Genomic DNA, 20,203 nt, shown 5'->3' with positions numbered 1-20,203 from the left:
GCAGCCAATTTGTGCACAGCAAAGTCCCACAAGCAGCAATGAGACAATGACTACATAATCAGTTTTAGTGATGTTGGTTGAGGAATAAATATTAGCCACTCCCCTGCTCCGCTTCATAAAAGTGCCATTGGATCTTTTATGTCCACATGAGAGAGCAGACAGGCCCTCAGTTTAACGTCTCATTCGAAAGATGGCACCTCTGGCAGTGTAGCACTCCCCCAGTACTATACTGGGAATGTCAGCTTGAATTATGTGCTCAAGTTCCTGGAGTGGGACTTGAACCCACAACCCTCTGATTCAAAGGTGAGGGTGCTACCCACCGAGTCACGGCTGCCGCCTTCAGGACATTATTGTTTTGGAACTACTTAAAGTACGGGCAAGAAACTTTATTGGTTCGTGTTTGCCTCAAAATTTAATTAGTAGATGTCTGATTCAGCCTGACAATGTGCCAGCCTGGAATTTTCCAGATTTCAAAGAGACTGGGTAGTAGCTGTACCCTCGACATCTAGTTTGGGCTGAGGCCATGGGGAGACATAAAGGACAAACACTCTCTCAGTGCTGCACTGGGAGTGTTAGCCTGGGATTTTGTGCTCAAGTCTCTGGGAGTGGGACTTGAACCCATGACCTTCTGACTTGAAGGCAAGCGAGAGCTGCCCACTGAGCCACGGCTGACGCCACCAAATTAGCCGTACCCGGCTAATGTAACTTACTTCAGATGGTGCAGTGATGCCAGGCCTCGGACAGCCTCAACTCTTCAAGCTAATCTCCAAACACGTGCGGTCGACTCAAACACCAGTCGTCAAAGTAGGGACAGATGCTCAGGCTCAAATACTTCAGCTTCGTCAAACACACTGAACAAACACAAGGAGATTAGGAAAGAAAGAAATTAGACTTGCATTTGAAGTATAGTCACTGTTGTAATGTAGGAAACGCAACAGCCAATTTGCGCACAGCAAGTTCCCACACGCACCAAAGTGATAATGACCAGGTAATTTGTTTGTGATGTTGGTTGAGGGATAAATATTGGCCAGGACACCGGGAAGAACTCCCCTGCTCTTCTTTGAAATAGTGCCATGGGATCTTTTACATCCACCTGAGAGGGCAGACGGGGCCTCGGTTTAACATCTCATCTGAAAGACGGCACCTCCCACAGTGATTTCCACCCAACAGTTGGAGATTGTAGTATTGATTGATTGTCAGCTTTCAATCCTGCTCTGTAATTGATCTGAGTGCTTCTGCTTTTCGGATGAGACGTTAAACTGATAAATCTCAGGTGGATGTAAATGATCCCATGGCACTATTTCGAAGAGCTGGGGAATTCTCCCCAGTGTCCTGGCCAATATTTATCCCTCAACCAACATCACAAACAGATTATCTGGTCGCTACCACGCTGCTGTGGGTAAATGCACTGCCTGATGCAGTACTGAGCCGAACGGACTAGTAAGGCCTTCGGTTCCAATCCCAGGTGTTTGCTGAGTTAGCTGACCTCAGCCGTGGGGAGTACAAGCAGTGACTTAGGAAGGTTCCTTCTCCTGATTATTATCCAGTGGCCCTGGATGAGGACGGGATCAGGCGTGGCTGTGATGCCCTCCATAGTCAAATATCTTGCTGAGTCAAGCCTCATTCATAAAGGATGGCCCCTTGGATGAAGGTCTAGAGGCCCTACTGCCTTATTATCTGGTCGTTATCACATTACTGTTTGTGGGATCTTGCTGTGCGCAAATTGGCCGCTGTGTTTCCTACATGCCAACAGTGACTACACTTCAAAAGTACCTACTTGGCTATAAAGTGCTTTGGGATGTCCTGAGGCCGTGAAAGGCGCTATAGAAATGCAAGTCCTTTCAACCTCCCATAACCTTAACCTCCCATCCCAGTGGGAAATAGCTTATTTCCCTCCCTTCCCCTAGCTCACCAAGCCAAACTGCCCCAATGGTTCCCCTCTGCCCTAATTCCGAACTTGCATCTTTCTCTAGTTTCTCTCCTATCTCCCCTCATGCCCTCTCCGAGCTCACCTTGACCATGAGACCCACCTGCTCCTTTGACCCTATTCCCACCAAACTGCTGACCATCCAACTTCCCTTCCTGCCCCCCATGTTAACTGATGTTAACGGTTCCCTCTCCTCAGGTACAATCCCCCTCCCCATCAAATCTGCCGTCATCACTCCCTCCTCAAAAAAAACCACCCTTGACCCCTCTGTCCTTGTAAACTATCACCCCATCTCCAACCTCCCTTTCCTCTCCAAAGTCCTTGAACGTGTTGTCGCCTCCCAAATCCGTGCCCATCTTTCTCTTAACTCCATGTTTGAATCCCTTCCAATCAGGCTTCCGTCCCTGCCATAGTACTGAAATGGCCCTCATCAAAGTCACAAATTACATCTATGTGGTGGCTGTAAACTATCCCTCCTCATCCTTCTCGCCCTGTTTGCAGCCTGAGACACGGTTGACCACACCATCCTTCTCCAATGCCTCTCCTCCATCATCTAGCTGGGTGGGACTGTGCTCGCCTGATTCCATTCTTATCTATCCAGTCGTAGCCAGAGAATCACCTGCAATGGCTTCTTTTCCTGCTCCCACAGTTACCTCTGGAGTCCCCCAAGGATCTATCCTTGGCCCCCTCCTATTCTCATCTACATGCTGCCCCTCGACGACAGCATCTGAAAACACATCAGATTCCACATGTATGCTGAGGACACCCAGCTCTACCTCACAGCCACCTCCCTCGACCCCTCCACTGTCTCTCATTTGGCACCTAACTTCTCCGAAATCCTGTAGCAAAAGTTCCTCCAACTAAATATTGGGAAGACCAAAGCTATTGTCTTTGGTTCCCGCCGTAAACTCCATTCCCTAGCCACCGACTCCATCCCTCTCCTTGGCCCTTGTCTGAGGCTGAATTACGCTGTTCACAACTTTGGCGTCCTATTTGACTCTGAGATGAGCTTCCGATCAAGTATCCGTTCCATCACCAAACTGCCTATTTCCACCTCCGTAACATCGCCTGACTCCGCCCCTGCCTCAGCTCATCTGCTGCTGAAACCCTCATCCATGCCTTTGTTACCTCCAGACTGGTCTATTCCAATGGTCTCCTGGCCGGCCTCCCATCTTGCACCCTCCATAAACTTGGGCTCATCCAAAACTCTGCTGCCCGTTCCCGAACTTGCACCAAGCCCCGTTCTCCCATCACTCCTGTGCTTGCTGACCTACATTGGCCCCCAGTCCGGGAAGTCTCGATTTTAAAATTCTCATTGTTGTTTTCAAATCCCTGCATGTCCTCGCCCCTCCCTATCTCTGTAACGTCCTACAACCCTCCGAGATCTCTGCGCTTCTCCAATTCTGGCCTCTTTCGCATCCCCGATTTTAATCGTTCCCCCATTGGAAGCCGTGCCTTCAGATGCCTGGGCCCTAAGTTCTGGAATTCATTCCCTAAACCTCTCCACCTCTCTCTCCTCCTTTATGATCCTTAAAACCTACCTGTCACCTGTCGTAATATCTCCTTACGTGGCTCGGTGTCAAATTTTGTTTGATAACGCTCCTATGAAGCACCTTGGGATGTTTTACTACGTTAAAGGCGCTATATAAATGCAAGTTGTTGTTGTTAACTGACCACCTGGTCTGGGAGAGTAATGTGGGTCAGTAACTGAATAAATGAAAGGTCTGCCTGTGACTTTTTCCCCACTTTTGCAAGGGTTTGAAGAGTAAACCAGGGGCCCAGCCTCCCGTGGGTTAAATTCACACCTCAACTACATCTTAACTGGGAGCTGGACTGTTCAGTCCTCCTGGTTTCCGTGGCGCTGCAGTGAATTAGACTCCTCCCAGCGCAGCTCACGGAGGGTCAAGGGGCCGCTCTTGCTTTCGGTGCACACTCCTTGGCGCGGCGGTGAGGGATGGCGGCGCTGCTGAGCCGTTGGGCCGCGCTGTCCTCACGGAAAACGGTAGGGAACCGGCACCGGAACCCGCGCTACACCCCGGGGCCCAGCCCACGGCCCTCCGCCCCCTCCCAGCGGGGCACAGCCGCTCCAGAGGTTAACCTGCAACCCCTCCCCCTCTCCTCACAGCCCCTCTCCTCAGCCCCTCCCCCTCTCCTCAGCCCCGCCCCTTCCCATAGCCCCTCCCCCTCTCCACAGCCCCTCCCCCTCTCCTCACAGCCCCGCCCCTCGCAACCTCTCCCCACTCCACAGCCCCTCCCCCTCTCCTCACAGCCCCGCCCCTCGCAACCTCTCCCCTCTCCACAGCCCCTCCCCCTCTCCTCACAGCCCCGCCCCTCGCAACCTCTCCCCTCTCCACAGCCCCTCCTCTCAGCCCCGCCCCCTCCTCAGTCACGCACCCCACTCCACAGCCCCTCCCCCTCTCAGCCCCTCTCCTCACAGCCCCGCCCCCTCTCCTGAGCCCCTCCTCCTCTCCACAGCCCCTCCCCTTCCCATAGCCCCTCCCCCTCCTCACAGCCCCGCCCCCTCTCCTCACAGCCCCTCCCCTTCTCTCAGACCCTCTCTCAGCCCCTCCCCTCTGCACACAGCCTCTCTTTACCATTCCCTCCCCCACCCATTATTACTGGTCAGCGATACAGTCCCTGCGATACTGGTCAGCGTAGGGGACACAGTCCCTGCGATACTGGTCAGCGTAGGGGACACAGTCCCTGCGATACTGGTCAGCGTAGGGGACACAGTCCCTGCGATACTGGTCAGCGTAGGGGACACAGTCCCTGCGATACTGGTCAGCGTAGGGGACACAGTCCCTGCGATACTGGTCAGCGTAGGGGACACAGTCCCTGCGATACTGGTCAGCGTAGGGGACACAGTCCCTGCGATACTGGTCAGCGTAGGGGACACAGTCCCTGCGATACTGGTCAGCGTAGGGGACACAGTCCGTGCGATACTGGTCAGCGTAGGGGACACAGTCCGTGCGATACTGGTCAGCGTAGGGGAGACAGTCCCTGCGATACTGGTCAGTGTAGGGGACACAGTCCGTGCGATACTGGTCAGTGTAGGGGACACAGTCCCTGCGATACTGGTCAGCGTAGGGGAGACAGTCCGTGCGATACTGGTCAGCGTAGGGGACACAGTCCGTGCGATACTGGTCAGCGTAGGGGACACAGTCCCTGCGATACTGGTCAGCGTAGGGGAGACAGTCCCTGCGATACTGGTCAGTGTAGGGGACACAGTCCCTGCGATACTGGTCAGCGTAGGGGACACAGTCCGTGCGATACTGGTCAGTGTAGGGGACACAGTCCGTGCGATACTGGTCAGTGTAGGGGACACAGTCCCTGCGATACTGGTCAGCGTAGGGGAGACAGTCCGTGCGATACTGGTCAGTGTAGGGGACACAGTCCGTGCGATACTGGTCAGCGTAGGGGACACAGTCCCTGCGATGCTGGTCAGCGTAGGGGAGACAGTCCTTGCGATACTGGTCAGCGTAGGGGAGACAGTCCCTGCGATACTGGTCAGCGATACAGTCCGTGCGATACTGGTCAGCGTAGGGGACACAGTCCCTGCGATACTGGTCAGTGTAGGGGACACAGTCCCTGCGATACTGGTCAGTGTAGGGGACACAGTCCCTGCGATACTGGTCAGTGTAGGGGACACAGTCCCTGCGATACTGGTCAGTGTAGGGGACACAGTCCCTGCGATACTGGTCAGTCCTGATGCTGCTGAGTGACCCGTTGTTTTTAATTGCAGGTGAGAGGATGCCAGCTGTTGGTGCCACTCAGCTGCCGGACGCACAGCGACTCCTCGAAGCCGGCACAGGTACACTGGGCAAAGCAAGGCCTGCTGAAACTTTACGAACACTTTTATGACATCGAAAACTTTTTTAACTGGAGCCTGGCATTTCGAAACTGGAAACTACGGAAGCAAAATGCGTAAGTGGAGATCACACTAACGCAAATCTGTTACAAGTTGGTCTTTCGGAACCAAGTATGTAGCCGGTTATAATCTAATACACAATCAGTGTACCACAACGGGATACAGTAGTGTAGTTATGTTACAAGATTAGTAATCCAGAGGCCTGGACCAATCCAGAGAATGGGAATTCAAATCCCACGGTGGCAAATTGGCTGTTTCCTACATTACAACAGTGACTGCACTTCAAAAGTACTCTGACTGTAAAGCGCTTTGGGACGTCCTGAGGTAGTGAAAGGTGCTATATAAATGCAAGTTCTTTTTTGAAGTAGTGCAATGATAAGATGCACATTCACAGTTGGAGTCTCCCCAGATCATGGGGGTGGAGCTCTGCTGCCCGTATCCTAACACGCACCAAGTCCCGTTCACCCATCACCCCTGTGCTCGCTGACCTACATTGGCTCCCAGTCTGGCTTCAGTTTTAAAATTCTCATCCTTGTGTTCAAATCCCTCCATGGCCTCACCCCTCCCTATCTCTGTAACCTCCTACAACCCTCCGAGATCTCTGCGCTCCTCCAATTCTGGCCTCTTGCGCCACCAATTTTAATTGCTCCACTGTTGGCGGCCATGCGTAGGCCCTAAGCTCTGGAATTCCCTCCCTAAACCTCTCCGCCTCTCTAACTCTCTTTCCTCCTTTAAGATGCTCCTTAAAACCTACCTCTTTGACCAAGCTTTTGGTCGCCTGCCCTAGTATTTCTCCATATGTGGCTCGGTGTCAAATTTTGTTTGATAGTCGTTCCTGTGGAACGCCTTGGGACGTTTTACTACGTTAAAGGCGCTATATAAATGCAAGTTGTTGTTGGAGGGGGTAAGGGAGAGTTTAGTTTCTTACCCAGAGAAAGACCAAGCCAGGGGGTCAGCGTTCGAATGACAACATGTCATTTGTTCATCGCTCGCTGGTTCTGTACTGAGTGCGTGTTCTAGTCCCCCTGAGCTCTACACCACCTCTGTACGGTGCTACTGGTTGCAGTGTCGGGTAGTTGGCACCAGGCGGTGCTGGTCACCGCAGAACGACATCCGCACCCACTTGATGTGAACCCAGTCGGAGAAACAAATGGAGAAACAGGAAGAGAGGAAGGTTAACAGGGCACCAAACGACAGCAGGGGGAATAGAAAATGCAAGAGAAAATCCACCTACAGTAGAATCTGTGAATCATGGACATCTGCTTTTCGCAGTTGTCTGTGTTTTCCAAAAGGTCATTGTACTGTCTGTAGTTTCAGCCTGGCTGTACGTAGATAGTCATCGATTGATAAATTTTACCCGGTAAATACTCGTATATTCCTGCAATCGAATCACTTATTAAATGGTATTTTTATTTTCATAAAATCAGCAATTAATAAGCGCAATTGATTACCCATTCGTACAAATAAAAGACATCGGCCCAGATTTTGCTGTCAAAATAACGGTGAGGCTAATGACACTCGCCATTATTTATGCGCAAATACTACAGCAAATTCAGGCCTGGTTAAATGCGGATATCCAAAAGTTGCTGTACGAGATGGGCCGCTCCGCAGTCAGCTTCGCCAAAATGGCATCTCGCTGTCTGCCTCACCATTGAAATGCTTTGAACGGTGTGAAGTTGCTTATTTGCGCGGTAGATAGGAACTAAACTCGCCGCAGAAAGTTAAGTCCCTTTTTAACGACGTGTTAAGTGTTAATTACTGCCAATCAATCTCTCTGGTTCTGAAAATTAACTATTACAAATGAGGAGTCTCATTCCTTCAGGTTTTAATTATTGGAGATTTTAATAATGTCAAATTTTAAATTAAAAATATATTTTTTTAGCTTTTCCTTTCTGTCTGTTTCCTCTCTCTCTTAATCCAATCTTTCTTTCCCTCTCTTTATTTCTCTTCCTGTACCTGATTTGACTTTGAATTCACCCACTGTAATTTACACTTTCTTCTCAGTTCTTGCGCTGTTGATTTCACAATCCTTCAATCCGATTGATTGACGAGATACCCAGTTGCTTGCCCTGTTCACTGGGGTCCCAGATGCCCGGTTTCCCTCGCTGCGACATCATCCGCTCGCACTTTCAGCAACTTGCTACCCATCATATCAAAATCTGGCCCATCCGTTCTTCATTCATTATTCATCTAGAGTCACTTAAAAAGATGGCCAGTGATTTGCAGTTTACCACTTGAGAAGGTTTTTGCTATGCCCGTGCTGATTAATGAGTTTGGTATTTTTTTGGTCCAGTGATAACTCGTTACACTTGGGGTTAGCTGCCATTTTCTCAAAGCTTTCCTGAATTTGACTTAGAACAGATGCCTGACATTTCACGGTCATTAGACACGGAGAAACTTAATTGCAATCAGCCCCTTGTACATAGGCACTGGTGACATTGCTTGTGAGAGACTTTACAGGGCCCATGCCCTGTGTTTTAAAGTGTAAAATACACTACGTAATTAGAGCTTGTTACATTGAAGACTTTCCGTAGTGTGTAATGTGCGAGTGTCCAGCGCTTCAGAGTGTATCTTTTATAATTACATGGAGTCTACGGCAGAGAAACAGGCCATTCGGCCCAACTGGTCTATGCTGGCGTTTATGATCCACACGAGCCTCCTCCCACCCTACTTCATCCACCCCTGTCAGCGTATCCTTCTATTCCTTTCTCCCTCGTGCTTATCTAGCTTCCCCTTGAAGGCATCCACTCATTCTTCACGAGTGAACCTAGGCAGCGAGTGGCGTCAGGCTATTTGACCATGGTGGGCATCAGAGGCGAGTCTGGCCATCTCCTCACTTGAACTTTCCAGCGGGGAAAAAAAACTGCCCTACGCTAGAAACAAATCACCAGTCCCCCAAAGCCTCAAATTTGATGATCTTATCCTTGCGTGGCCTCGCCCCCTCCCCATCTCTCAAACCCGACAACTCCCTGCATCAAATCTCGCCATTTTTTTGACTCCGGCTTCTCGTGCATCACCATATCGTGTAAAATATTTGGGACTGTCACGAAGTGTCCATGTTTTGCGGTTGTCGGTCGTTTGCAAGATTCCTTAGGAGCAGGTTTCACTGTACAAGGCAGCAAAATTGGTGTGAAATCAAGCAGGAAATGGAGAGCTTGCAGGGAAAGAGTAGTATGTAATCACAAGGAGAGAGTCACTGAGACTACCAGGGCCGGTGATTTTGATAAAAGGACCAGTAGATTTCACTGATCGTTGGTCCTTGGGCGACCCTAGAAATTAACTTTGAGGCCTGTGTTGTATGAGGGTCTAATTAAGGATATGAAGGGTTGGAACATCCTGTTATCCAGTGGTGTTTTTCCTGATATATCCGGATCCTGTTTTCTGGAACGCTGCTTATTGTCCACAAAAGGAACCCAGTTTGTGAAGGCTGTTATTCAGACTGAGAACTATTTTGCTGCCTGCATGAGACCGACACAAAAACCTGGCAGTGGCTCAGTGACTAAATGCACTGGCTGAAGTGGTCCTCAGCCATTGAAGGCGGGACAGTGGGTGGTCCCATCCCGGCCTGTGCCGAGGACACTGATCGCAGCCGGCACTTCGGTTGGGATACTACGGTTGGCGTCGGTGCCCCAGGGTGTCAGCCGTGGCTCAGTTGGCAGCACTCTCGCCTCTGAGTCAGAAGGTCGTGGGTTCAAGCCCCACTCCAGAGACTTGAGCGCGTAATCTGGGCCGACACTCGCAGTGCAGTACCGAGGGAGTGCTGCACTGTCGGAGGTGCCGTCTTTCGGATGAGACGTTAAACCGAGGCCCCGTCAGCCCTCTCAAGTGGACGTAAAAGATCCCATGACACTATTTTGAAGAAGAGCTGGGGAGTTCCGCCAATAGTTATCCCTCAACCAACTCTACCAAATACAGATTATCTGGTCATTGCTGTTTGTGGAAACTTGCTGTGCACAAATTGGCTACTGCATTTCCCTACATTACAAAGGTGACTACACTTCAAAAGTAATTCATGGGCTGTAAAACACTGTGTGAGGTTGTGAGGTTGTGAAAGGCGCTATATAAATGCCAATTCTCTTTTTGTTGCAGATACTATGGGTACACCCAGAGCATGTACGGTGCTTACGTTGCAGCAGCTTACTACATCCTGTGCCAGAGAGGAGCTGTACGGTATGTCACGGTATATTCCTCCCTGCATTGTGGAACAGAGTTCTGAACAGTCGCTGACTCGCTTAATGCAGAACGAAGTATCTCGCGTGAATTAGGTAGAATTTTCAGCACAGGAACAGGCCGTTCAGCCCATCTGTTCTATGCCAGTGTTTACGCTGCACACGAGCCTCCTCCCACCTCACTCTTATCAGCATATCCTTCTATCCCTTTCTCCCTCATGCATTTATCCAGCTTCCCCTTAAATGCAGCAATGCAATTTGCCTCAACCACTCCACGTGGTAGCGAGTTCCACATAGCTGCCCCTCGGAGAGACTTACTCAGGTCGTTCCTGGTTCCCAGAATGATGATAACCGCGTCCTGACCTTTGACCGCCTTCCGGACATCTTCCTTATCCAGGGCGTCACCGGCGATGACCTTGACCCCATTGCGTTCAGTTGGCAGTCTGGCCGGGTCGCGGACCTCTGGAGGAAAAGCAGAAATGCTTTTTTGGTGGCGGGGGTGGGGGTGGGGGGGTGGCAGTGTGGATGGAGGTGAATGCTCCTGTCGTTTAGTTGAGAGGCTGGCAGTCGGCCTGCTCCCTGCCCTGTGCCTGTGCCACCCCAACCGATCGATAGGTGCCCTGTTTGAGCAGGGCTGTTCAGCATGCGAGGCCGCAGACCACACACTCGCCTACTTGCACTTAACATCATTTCTTATTTGTTCTGTTTGAATTTCGTGGGCCTGGACGTTTGGAGAGAGCTCTTTCCTCTTTGGTGGCTGAATCCTAAATTGGAACACCGAGATCTGTTAATGTGTTAGTTAGTGTCATCAGCTTGAGATACAGGAACAGGAGGAGGCCATTCAGCCCCTCGAGCCTGTTCCACAATTCAGTTGGATCATGGCTGATCTGTATCCTAACTCTATTTACCCGTCTTGGTTCCCTTATACCCTTGCCTGACAAATTTTCAATTGACCCCCAGCCTCAACAGCTTTTTGGGGGAGAGAGTTCCAGATTTCCACTCCCCTTTGTGTGAAGAAGTGCTTCCTGACATCACCCCTGAACGGCCGAGCTCTAATTTTAAAGTTGTGCCCACTTGTTCTAAATTCCCCACCAGAGGAAATAGTTTCTCTCTCTATCTACCCTATCAAATCCTTTAATCATCTTAAACACCTGAATTAGATCACCCCCTTAATCCTGACATGCCCACTCTCTCCAGCCTCCCGAGCTCTCCCAGGGATGGTGACTAATCGGACTTAATCGCAGTTACTCACTGCATGAAGTTATCTAGTCCAACAAGGAACGAAGCATTTCTTGATTTATTTCCAGGAAATTAAGCAGGGCAAATAACCGTTGTGAGAGTAGTAGAAGAATTGGGAAATAGCGACCGCGACATAAATTCAGGGTAAAAACAGAAAAGGATGACGAAGAGTCAAAGATAAGGGTGCTGGACTGGAAAAGGACAAAACTCATTGAGATTTACCCCGAAATAATTGGGCAAATAAAAAGTTAGTAAAGAGGTCAGTGGATCAGCAGTGGGGAATCTTCAAATGTGTGAGAGAGAGAGAGAACTTTTTTTTTATTCGTTCATGGGATGTGGGCGTCGCTGGAGAGGCCGGCATTTATTGCCCATCCCTAATTGCCCTTGAGAAGGTGGTGGTGAGCCGCCTTCTTGAACCGCTGCAGTCCGTGTGGTGAAGGTTCTCCCACAGTGCTGTTAGGAACGGAGTTCCAGGATTTTGACCCAGCGACGATGAAGGAACGGCCGATATATTCCCAAGTCGGGATGGTGTGTGACTTGGAGGGGAACGTGCAGGTGGTGTTGTTCCCATGTACCTGCTGCTCTCGTCCTCCTAGGTGGTAGAGGTTGCGGGTTTGGGAGGTGCTGTCGAAGAAGCCTTGGCGAGTTGCTGCAGTGCATCCTGTGGAGGGAGTGAATGTTTAGGGTGGTGGATGGGGTGCCAATCAAGCGGGCTGCTTTGTCCTGGATGGTGTCGAGCTTCTTGAGTGTTGTTGGAGCTGCACTCATCCAGGCAAGTGGAGAGTATTCCATCAGACTCCTGACTTGTGCCTTGTAGATGCATTTATATAGCGCCTTTCACAATCTCGGGACATCCCAAAGCGCTTCACAGCCAAAGAAGTACTTTCTGAAGCGTGGTCACTGTTATATTGTAGGGAAACGAGGCAGCCAATTTGCGCACAGCAAGATCCCAAATGTGAGATTGGATAGAGTACAAAATAAATATATTCCTCGGATGCACCAAAGGATAGAGCTCCAGGGAACAATTAAAACTAAACTGCCACTTAAAAGGGAGGCATATTAGCAAACTAGGGCTGGCATTACTGAAGGATATACCGAGGAACAATCAAAATATAGTGCAGAGTTGAAAAGGGAGATTAGAAAAGCTGAAAGGGAATATGAAAAAAGTGGATCGATATTGGAAGCAAGGGAAGACTCGGGATTATTGGGAGTGCCCAGGGCAGTGTGTTGATTAGTTCTGGATTGCTCTGGCAAAAGAGCTGGCACAGATACAATCGGCCTCCTTGCACTCCGTAAATGCCTGTGGTTCACTGTGGGCTTTGCTCATCCCTAAGCAATGATTCCAACCCGTCTTTTGTTTGCAGGTTTGCAGGTCAGGAGGAATGGATCCAGGCAAATCGAAGGGGCAAGTTCAGCTGGGATTTCCTGACTTTCAAAGAGGTGCCGCTGGAAGCGATCGATGCCAGCCACTCCTCCATAACCTACGATGGACTGGAGAATTTAGGTATGCGTCGGGTAAAAATCAGCGACATGTGTTACTCAAAGGTTCATATCAAAGCTTCTCTCCTCCTCCTCCTGTCCTAAATAAGGCTCTACGCTGTCAGATGTGGCTGACTGGGTAGCACTCTCACCTCTGGGTCAGAGACTTGAGCCAATCACCCCGTCAGACACTCCCAGCGCGGATCTGAGGGAGTGCTGCACTGTCTGAGATGCCATCTTTTGGATGAGACGTTAATCCGAGACCCCGTCTGCCCTCTCAGGTGGACGTAAAAGATCCCACAGCCACTATTTCGAAGAAGACCAGGTAAGTTCTCCCTGGCGTCCTGGCTAACATTTATCCCTCGACCAACATCTATAAAAACAGATTATCTGGTCACTATCACATTGATGTTTGTGGGATCTTGCTGTGCACAAATTGGCTGCCGCGTTTCCTACATTACAACAGTGACTACACTTCAAAAGTACTTCATTGGCTGTAAGGCGCTTTAGGACGTCCTGAGGTTGTGAAAGGCGCTATATAAATGCAAGTCTTTCTTTCCTTTCCTTCCTTTTTTTCTTTCTTTCTCTCTGTCTTTCTCCTTCCTTGCAGAAATATGGCTCCACAGGCACTGGACGCCCTCCAGTACTTCATCCAAGTGGCCATGTTTTGTCTTATGAATGTCGATGGCTCTTCCACCTCGGAGGGCATCGCAGCCAAGTTGAACCCTGTCCTCACCCGACGCCCACACGTACTTGCCAATAAGGGGGGTCACTTAACAGCGATTAGAAGTGGGAGCATTCACTGATTTTTCTCCCTTTGCCCACTCTAGCTCGGGGATACTGGACCCAGTTGTAATGTCGCTGCTTTGGCTGAGAGCAGTTCAATCAGCTGGGGATGGAACCTGGGAGTTTTGTGATCTGCATGGCGCCATACCACAGCGGGACCGCGAATGGCTCGTTATTACACACGGCAAACACGCTGATGCTTTTTAGCAGATCCGGTGGTTTGTCTCATCCTTGTTTTCAAATCCCTCCCTGGCCTCGCCCCTCCCTATCTCTGTAACCCTCTCCAGCCCTACAACTCTCCGACATCTCTGTGCTCCTCCAATTGCGCAATTAATCACTCCGCCACTGGCGGCCATGCCTTCAGCTGCCTAGGCCCTAAGCCCTGGAATTCCCTCCCTAAACCGCTCCTTAAAACCTACCTCTTTGACCAAGCTTTTGGTCACCTGTCCTAATATCTCCTTTTATGGTTTGGTGTCATATTTTGTCTGGTTCCACTCCTCTGAAGCGCCTTGGGACGTTTTACTACGTTAAAGGCGCTATATAAATGCAAGTTGCTGTTGTACTCTCGGGCCCTGTCTGTCCCCTGTTCCCCTGCCCCCCTCCTGACTCGCCACAGTCCCTCAGACTTCATTTGTCTGATTACAAAGACCAGGAGACATATCAAACCAGTCAGAATGCCTTGTACTGCACTGGCTGATGTGTCAGTTTAGCTCAGTTCTTATCTCTCTTGTCCCTGTGTCAGACGGTCCTGCACTTCAGCCCCATTCCAGGCCTTGACCACATGAACTTAGGCCACCCTTCTGCACAGCACTAATGGGGAGGCACTGTCCCATCGGAAGAGACATTAAACCAAAGATCTATTTACCTGTTCAGGTGGATATAAAAGATCCTATTTGAAGAAGAGCAGGGGGAAGTTCTCCCGGGGTCTTGTCCAACATTCAGCCCCCGGGGACTGTGCCTGTAGCCTGAGGCTCCCTTCATCCCCGCTCACCTCCTCTTGTAACTGGTGTGTAGCTGCAGCCTCCGTATGAACCTGTGTCCCTCGAACTTTGATCTCTAAGGTGTCAGCCCTGGCTCAGTGGGTGGCACTCTCACCTCTGAGTCAGAAGGTTGTGGGTTCGAGTCCCACTTCAGGGACTTGAGCACAAAATCTAGGCTGACGCTCCTAGCGCAGTACTGAGGGAGTGCTGCACTGTCAGAGGTGCCATCTTTCGAATGAGATGTTAAAATGAGGCCCCCTCTGCCCTCTCGGGTGGACGTAAAAAACCCCATGGGACTATTCGAAGAAGGGGAGTTCTGCCTGGTGTCCTAACCAACATCACTAAAACAGATTATCTGGTCATTATCACATTGCTGTTTGTGGGATCTTGCTGTGCGCTAATTGGCTGTCTCGTTTCCTACATTACAACAGTGACTGCACTTCAAAAGTACTTCATTGGCTGTAAAGCACTTTGGGACGTCCTGAGGTCGTGAAAGACGCTATATAAATGCAAGTCCTTTCTTTCTTTCCTTTGCTAATCTCCTTGTGTTTGTTCAGTGTGTTTGACGGAGCTGAAGTATTTGAGCCTGAGCAACTGTCCCTACATTGACGACTGGTGTTTGAGTCGACTGCACGTGTTTGGAGATTCACTTGAAGAGTTGAGGCTGTCCGGCTGCCCGAGGGTCACGGAGCGAGGCCTGGCATCACTGCACCATCTGAAGTGAGTTACATTAACCAGCGATGGGCGCGGCTAATTTTGTGGTGTCAGCCGTGGCTTAGTGGGTAGCACTCTCGCCTCTGAGTCGGAAGGTGGTGGGTTCAAGCCCCACTCCCAGAGACTTGAGCACAAAATGGCAGGCTGAGACTCCCAGTGCAGTACTGAGGGAGTGCTGCACTGTTGGAGCTGCCGTCTTTTGGATGAGACGTTAAATCTGCCCTTTTAGGTTGACGTAAAAGGTCCCAAAGCACTATTTCGAAGAAGAGCAGGGGAGTTCTCTCCCCTGGACAATATTTATTCCTCAACCAACACCTAAAAATAAATGACCTGGTCATTATCTCATTGATGCACGTGGAATCTTTTTTGAACAAATTGGCAGCCATTACAACAATGACGATACTTCAAAAAGTACTTAATTGGCTGTAAAGCACTTTGGGAAGTCCTGATGTGTAAGGCACTATACAAATGTGTCTTTCTTTCCTTCTTTCCTTCTCTCTCTCTCTCTCTTTCTGTCTTTCTCTTTTGTATTTTGTAAGCCCAGTTTCATGCACAGCTATTTTAGGGAGGGCAACATTTAAAGGAGGGAAGGATTAAAGCAATTGTGGTCAAGGGAATTGAAAATGAAAAAAGAAGACTGAAAGTTTTTAAAAAAAAACTAATATCTGATATTTTTAAACCACTGGAAACATTTTTAAAAGGTGCATTTGCAAAGAATCTCATCAGTTCAACAAAGGTTTTAAGCTGAATAATTTACTTGAATTTTACTTCCAAATTCAGGCCTCTATTGGGACAGCCCTGTCTCATTCCGTTTTGCCTGGTGTCAAAGCACAAACGTCTCTCTGTTTCCCTAACCGAGCGTGGTTCCGAGTCTCCGATTCAACTTCCTGTTGCAGAGCGTGGCCAGATGTTTGAGTCCTGTGTCAGCTTACAGACTACAGGCACCTGCCTGAACTCCTTGCTCCCTGTGATGCCGCCTTGACCCGTCGACTTGTACCTAGCCTCGCTCTCCCCATGACGCCAGGATCGCTGTCCTGTCTCCATGGCGCCCGCTGCTCCGACCTCGGACCTCCGCTTGTGCCAGCTCTTACTCCCGACCGATTTTACCGGTTTGAGTTTCGTGGGCTCGGAGCGAACCGTGCTCAGAGCTGCGAGTGGCTAATTTAGGATTTATCCGCCAGTGGCCGCTCCGAGAGCTGCCCTTTCTAGGCCCATAAATGTCAAACCTGTACAAACAGCCGGGAAGAACCGAATGCATTTAGCAACAATCATTTGCATTGCAAAGTTGCAAAAACACCCCTGTTAGGTTTTAAGCATTTTGTGGGTAAGGAATGTTACTGCTGGAGAATGGAACACGTTCCACTTCAGGCACCATCAAACAGAGTAAAGCTCCCTCTACACTGTCCCATCAAACACTCCCAGGGCAGGTACAACACGGGTTAGATACAGAGTAAAGCTCCCTCTACACTGTCCCATCAAACACTCCCAGGGCAGGTACAGCACGAGTTAAATACAGAGTAAAGCTCCCTCTACACCGTCCCATCAAACACTCCCAGGGCAGGTACAGCACGGGTTAGATACAGAGTAAAACTCCCTCGACACTGTCCCATCAAACACTCCCAGGGCAGGTACAGCACGGGTTAGATACAGAGTAAAGCTCCCTCTACACTGTCCCATCAAACACTCCCAGGGCAGGTACAGCACGGGTTAGATACAGAGTAAAACTCCCTCGACACTGTCCCATCAAACACTCCCAGGGCAGGTACAACACGGGTTAGATACAGAGTAAAGCTCCCTCTACACTGTCCCATCAAACACTCCCAGGGCAGGTACAGCACGGGTTAGATACAGAGTAAAACTCCCTCGACACTGTCCCATCAAACACTCCCAGGGCAGGTACAACACGGGTTAGATACAGAGTAAAGCTCCCTCTACACTGTCCCATCAAACACTCCCAGGGCAGGTACAACACGGGTTAGATACAGAGTAAAGCTCCCTCTACACTGTCCCATCAAACACTCCCAGGGCAGGTGCAGCATGGGTTAAATACAGAGTAAAGCTCCCTCTGTTGCCCAGTAGTTTTCCTCTGTCCAACCTGTCCAGATCATCTTGTGTTCCCCGATTTCCTTCGCTCCACCATTGGCGGCCGTGACTTCAGCTGCATTGGCCCTAAATTCCCTCCCTAAACCTCTCCGCCTCTCTACCTCTCTCTCTCCTCCTTTAAGACGCTCCTTAAAATTTATTTCTTTGACTAAGCTTTTGGTTACCTGTCCTAATGTCTCCTTATGTGGCTCGGTGTCAAATTTTGTCTGATAACGCTCCTGTGAAGTATCTGGGATGATTTACTATGTTAAAGGCGCTATATAAATGCAAGTTGTTGTTCCTCCTGCAGTATTGATTGTTTGTGACACCTCACTGTGTTGGAGGCAGCGTACTGCAGGCGTTGCATTAACCAGTTGGACTCTGTGGGCCCCGCTGTTGGGTCAGGTGACTTCACGAGATCCAGTTGGAGCTTTCACTTTGGGTCACCATCCTAGAAGGGTGAAAGGGGCCAGTGTGAGGGAGCTGAGCTTCAGTAACCACCTTTATTCCCTAGTCTTCACCCCATCTCTCCTGAAGGGGTATGATTCCATGCATGGTGAGCACCCTCAAACAGCAATGAGACAATGATCAGATAATCTGATTTAGTGGTCTTGGTTGAAGGATAAATATTGGCCAGGACACTGGGGAGAACTCCCCATGCTCCTTCAAATAATGCCATGGGATCTTTTACATCTACCTGAGGGGGCAGACAGGACCTCAGTTTAACGTCTCATTCGAAGCAGCTCCAATAGTGCAGCTCTCCCTCAGCACTACACTGGGAGCATCAGCCTGGATTATGCACTCAAGTCTCTGGAAGAGAGGCTTGAACCCACGACCTTCTGACTCTGAGGTGAAAGTGCTGCCCACTGAGCCAAGCCTGACACCTAAAACGGCACAGGCTGCACTCCACTGATGACCAGGACACATCTGAACGTCTCTTGACTGATCTCTGCCTCTCTGCCTCGTTCTGTGCACATTGTATCCCTGGTTTCGCAACCTTGGCATCCTATTTAATCCTAAAATGAGCTTTCGACTACATATCCGTTCCATCACCAAGACCACCTACTTCCACCTCTGTAACATCGCCCATCTCCGCCCCTGCCTCAACTCATCTGCTGCTGAAACCCTCATCTATGCCTTTGTTACCTCTAGACATGACTATTCCAATGCTCTCTTGGTCAGCCTCCCATCTTCCACTTAACTTAAGCTCGTCCAAGACGCTGCTGTCTGTATCCTAACTCGCACCAAGTCCCGTTCACCCATCACTCCTGTGCTTGCTAACCTACATTGGCTCCCAGTCGGGAATGCCTTGAATTTAAAAGTCTCGTCCTTGTTTTCAAATTCCTCCGTGGCCTCGGCCCCTCCCTATCTCTGTAACCTCCTCCAGCCTTACACCTCTCCGAGATCTCTGCGCTCCTCTAGCTCTGGCCTCTTGCCCATCCCCGATTTCCGTCGCTCCACCATTGGCGGCCGTGCCTTCAGCCGCCTAGGCCCTAAGCTCTGGAATTCCCTCCCTAAACCTCTCCGTCTCTCTCTGTCTCTCTCCTCCTTTAAGACGCTCCTTAAAACCTATCTCTTTGACCAAGCTTTTGGTCACCTGTCCTAATGTCTCCTTATGTGGCTTGGTGTCAAATTTTGTTTGATAACGCTCCTGTGAAGTGCCTTGGGACGTTTTACTACGTTAAAGGCACTATATAAATGCAGGTTGGTGTTGATTTCAAATGAGCCACTGATCTTTGTTTCTTTTGCGCAGGAATTTGAAGCGGCTGGATCTGTCGGACCTTCCCTCTGTGGATAACCGAGGATTAGTGAGAATTCTGCTGGAAGAGAGTCTGCCACAGTGCGAGATTGTGGGGATAGAGTACGAGGACGGGTTGTTACAGCAGTCCCTGCCGGGCCAGGATCCTGAAAAAAGCACCTCCTATCAGAATCCAAACTTGTGATCGGCTGGGACGAACTTTGCCTGTCGACCTCTTTTAGGTCTCCTGCCTAGTGTCAGTGCAGCTCTTGAATCAGCCACTAGAAGGTGCACAGGAGCACAGAATGTGGCATCTTTCAGTTTCCCCTCATCCCGATACCTCTGCAGGATGAACATAGTGGAATGAATTAGCCTGGCAGGTACCTGTGAACCGATCTTTAACTGTGTCAGACCTCATCACAATGCTACCCTCACAGAACTTTGTCGGCTTAAAGAGGGCATTGCGTTCCCCTCGAATTATGTTTTTTGTCTCAGTTAGTGTTTCAAATCAGTTAGTGTTTCAAATATTTGAACAGAAAGTTTATTAAATTTAAGTTCAAACCATTTATTTTTGTGACACCGACGCCCGGTTTATCACTGGCATCTTTGTGATGAATGTCTGGGAGAGAGGGGTCTTTTCTTAATTATTCATTCTTGGCTTGTGGGAGTTGCTAACAAGGCCGGCATTTATTGCCCATCTCCTTGAGAAGGTGGTGGTGAGCCGCCTTCTTGAACCGCTGCAGTCCGTGCAGTGAAGGTTCTCCCACAGTGTTGTTAGGAAGGGAGTTCCAGGATTTTGATCCCAGCGACGATGAAGGAACGGCAGATATATTTCCAAGTCGGGATGGTGTGTGACTTGGAGGGGAATGTTCAGGTGATGTTGTTCCAATGCACCTGCTGCCCTCGTCCTTCTAGGTGGTGGAAGTGCTGTCGAAGAAGCCTTGGCGAGTTGCTGCAGTGCATCTTGTAGTGGGGTGGGGGTGGTGGTGGTGTAGGTGTCCTGCAACAGCACACAGAAACCCCCACCTCAAACCAGACTAGGAAAGAGATAACTCGACCAGAGTCCTTGCTCCCCTTGTTGAAAAGTCCGTGCAAGCACATCGGGTCTGGACACGATTGGGGCTTGGCTGTGATGCTCCTACAGTCGAATAGTCAGCCACCACTCAATGTTTTCTCCAGACGGCATTAAGTTCGCAGGGTGGGCTTGACGGGGGCGGGGGT

The 20,203-nt window shown here is 49.9% G+C and overlaps 1 protein-coding gene across 1 annotated transcript; it reads left to right on the top strand.

The window, feature by feature from the left end:
- The first annotated feature begins 3,837 nt into the window (after positions 1–3,837).
- dmac2 (distal membrane arm assembly component 2) lies at positions 3,838–19,548 on the top strand. Its single transcript, XM_067975053.1, has 6 exons — positions 3,838–3,929; positions 5,670–5,851; positions 9,885–9,965; positions 12,568–12,707; positions 15,006–15,168; positions 18,998–19,548. Exons 1-6 carry the CDS (start codon positions 3,882–3,884, stop codon positions 19,185–19,187), a joined length of 804 nt encoding a protein of 267 aa, XP_067831154.1. The 5' UTR covers positions 3,838–3,881; the 3' UTR covers positions 19,188–19,548.
- Positions 19,549–20,203: the final 655 nt, after the last annotated feature.

The sequence above is a fragment of the Heptranchias perlo genome, chromosome 41 (assembly GCF_035084215.1).
Source record: "Heptranchias perlo isolate sHepPer1 chromosome 41, sHepPer1.hap1, whole genome shotgun sequence".
NCBI classification, from domain to species: Eukaryota; Metazoa; Chordata; class Chondrichthyes; order Hexanchiformes; family Hexanchidae; genus Heptranchias; species Heptranchias perlo.
The sequence above is the reverse complement of the archived record's forward strand: the minus strand, read 5'-3'. Positions and strand labels throughout refer to the sequence as shown.

Excerpts from the sequence above, each read along its gene's own strand:
- dmac2 (XM_067975053.1), top strand. The coding sequence starts at position 3,882 with ATGGCGGCGCTGCTGAGCCGTTGGGCCGCGCTGTCCTCACGGAAAACG. Across the intron at positions 3,930-5,669 it reads CGCTGTCCTCACGGAAAACG|GTGAGAGGATGCCAGCTGTT; the intron begins GTAGGGAACCGG and ends TTTTAATTGCAG. Across the intron at positions 12,708-15,005 it reads CGATGGACTGGAGAATTTAG|TGTGTTTGACGGAGCTGAAG; the intron begins GTATGCGTCGGG and ends GTGTTTGTTCAG.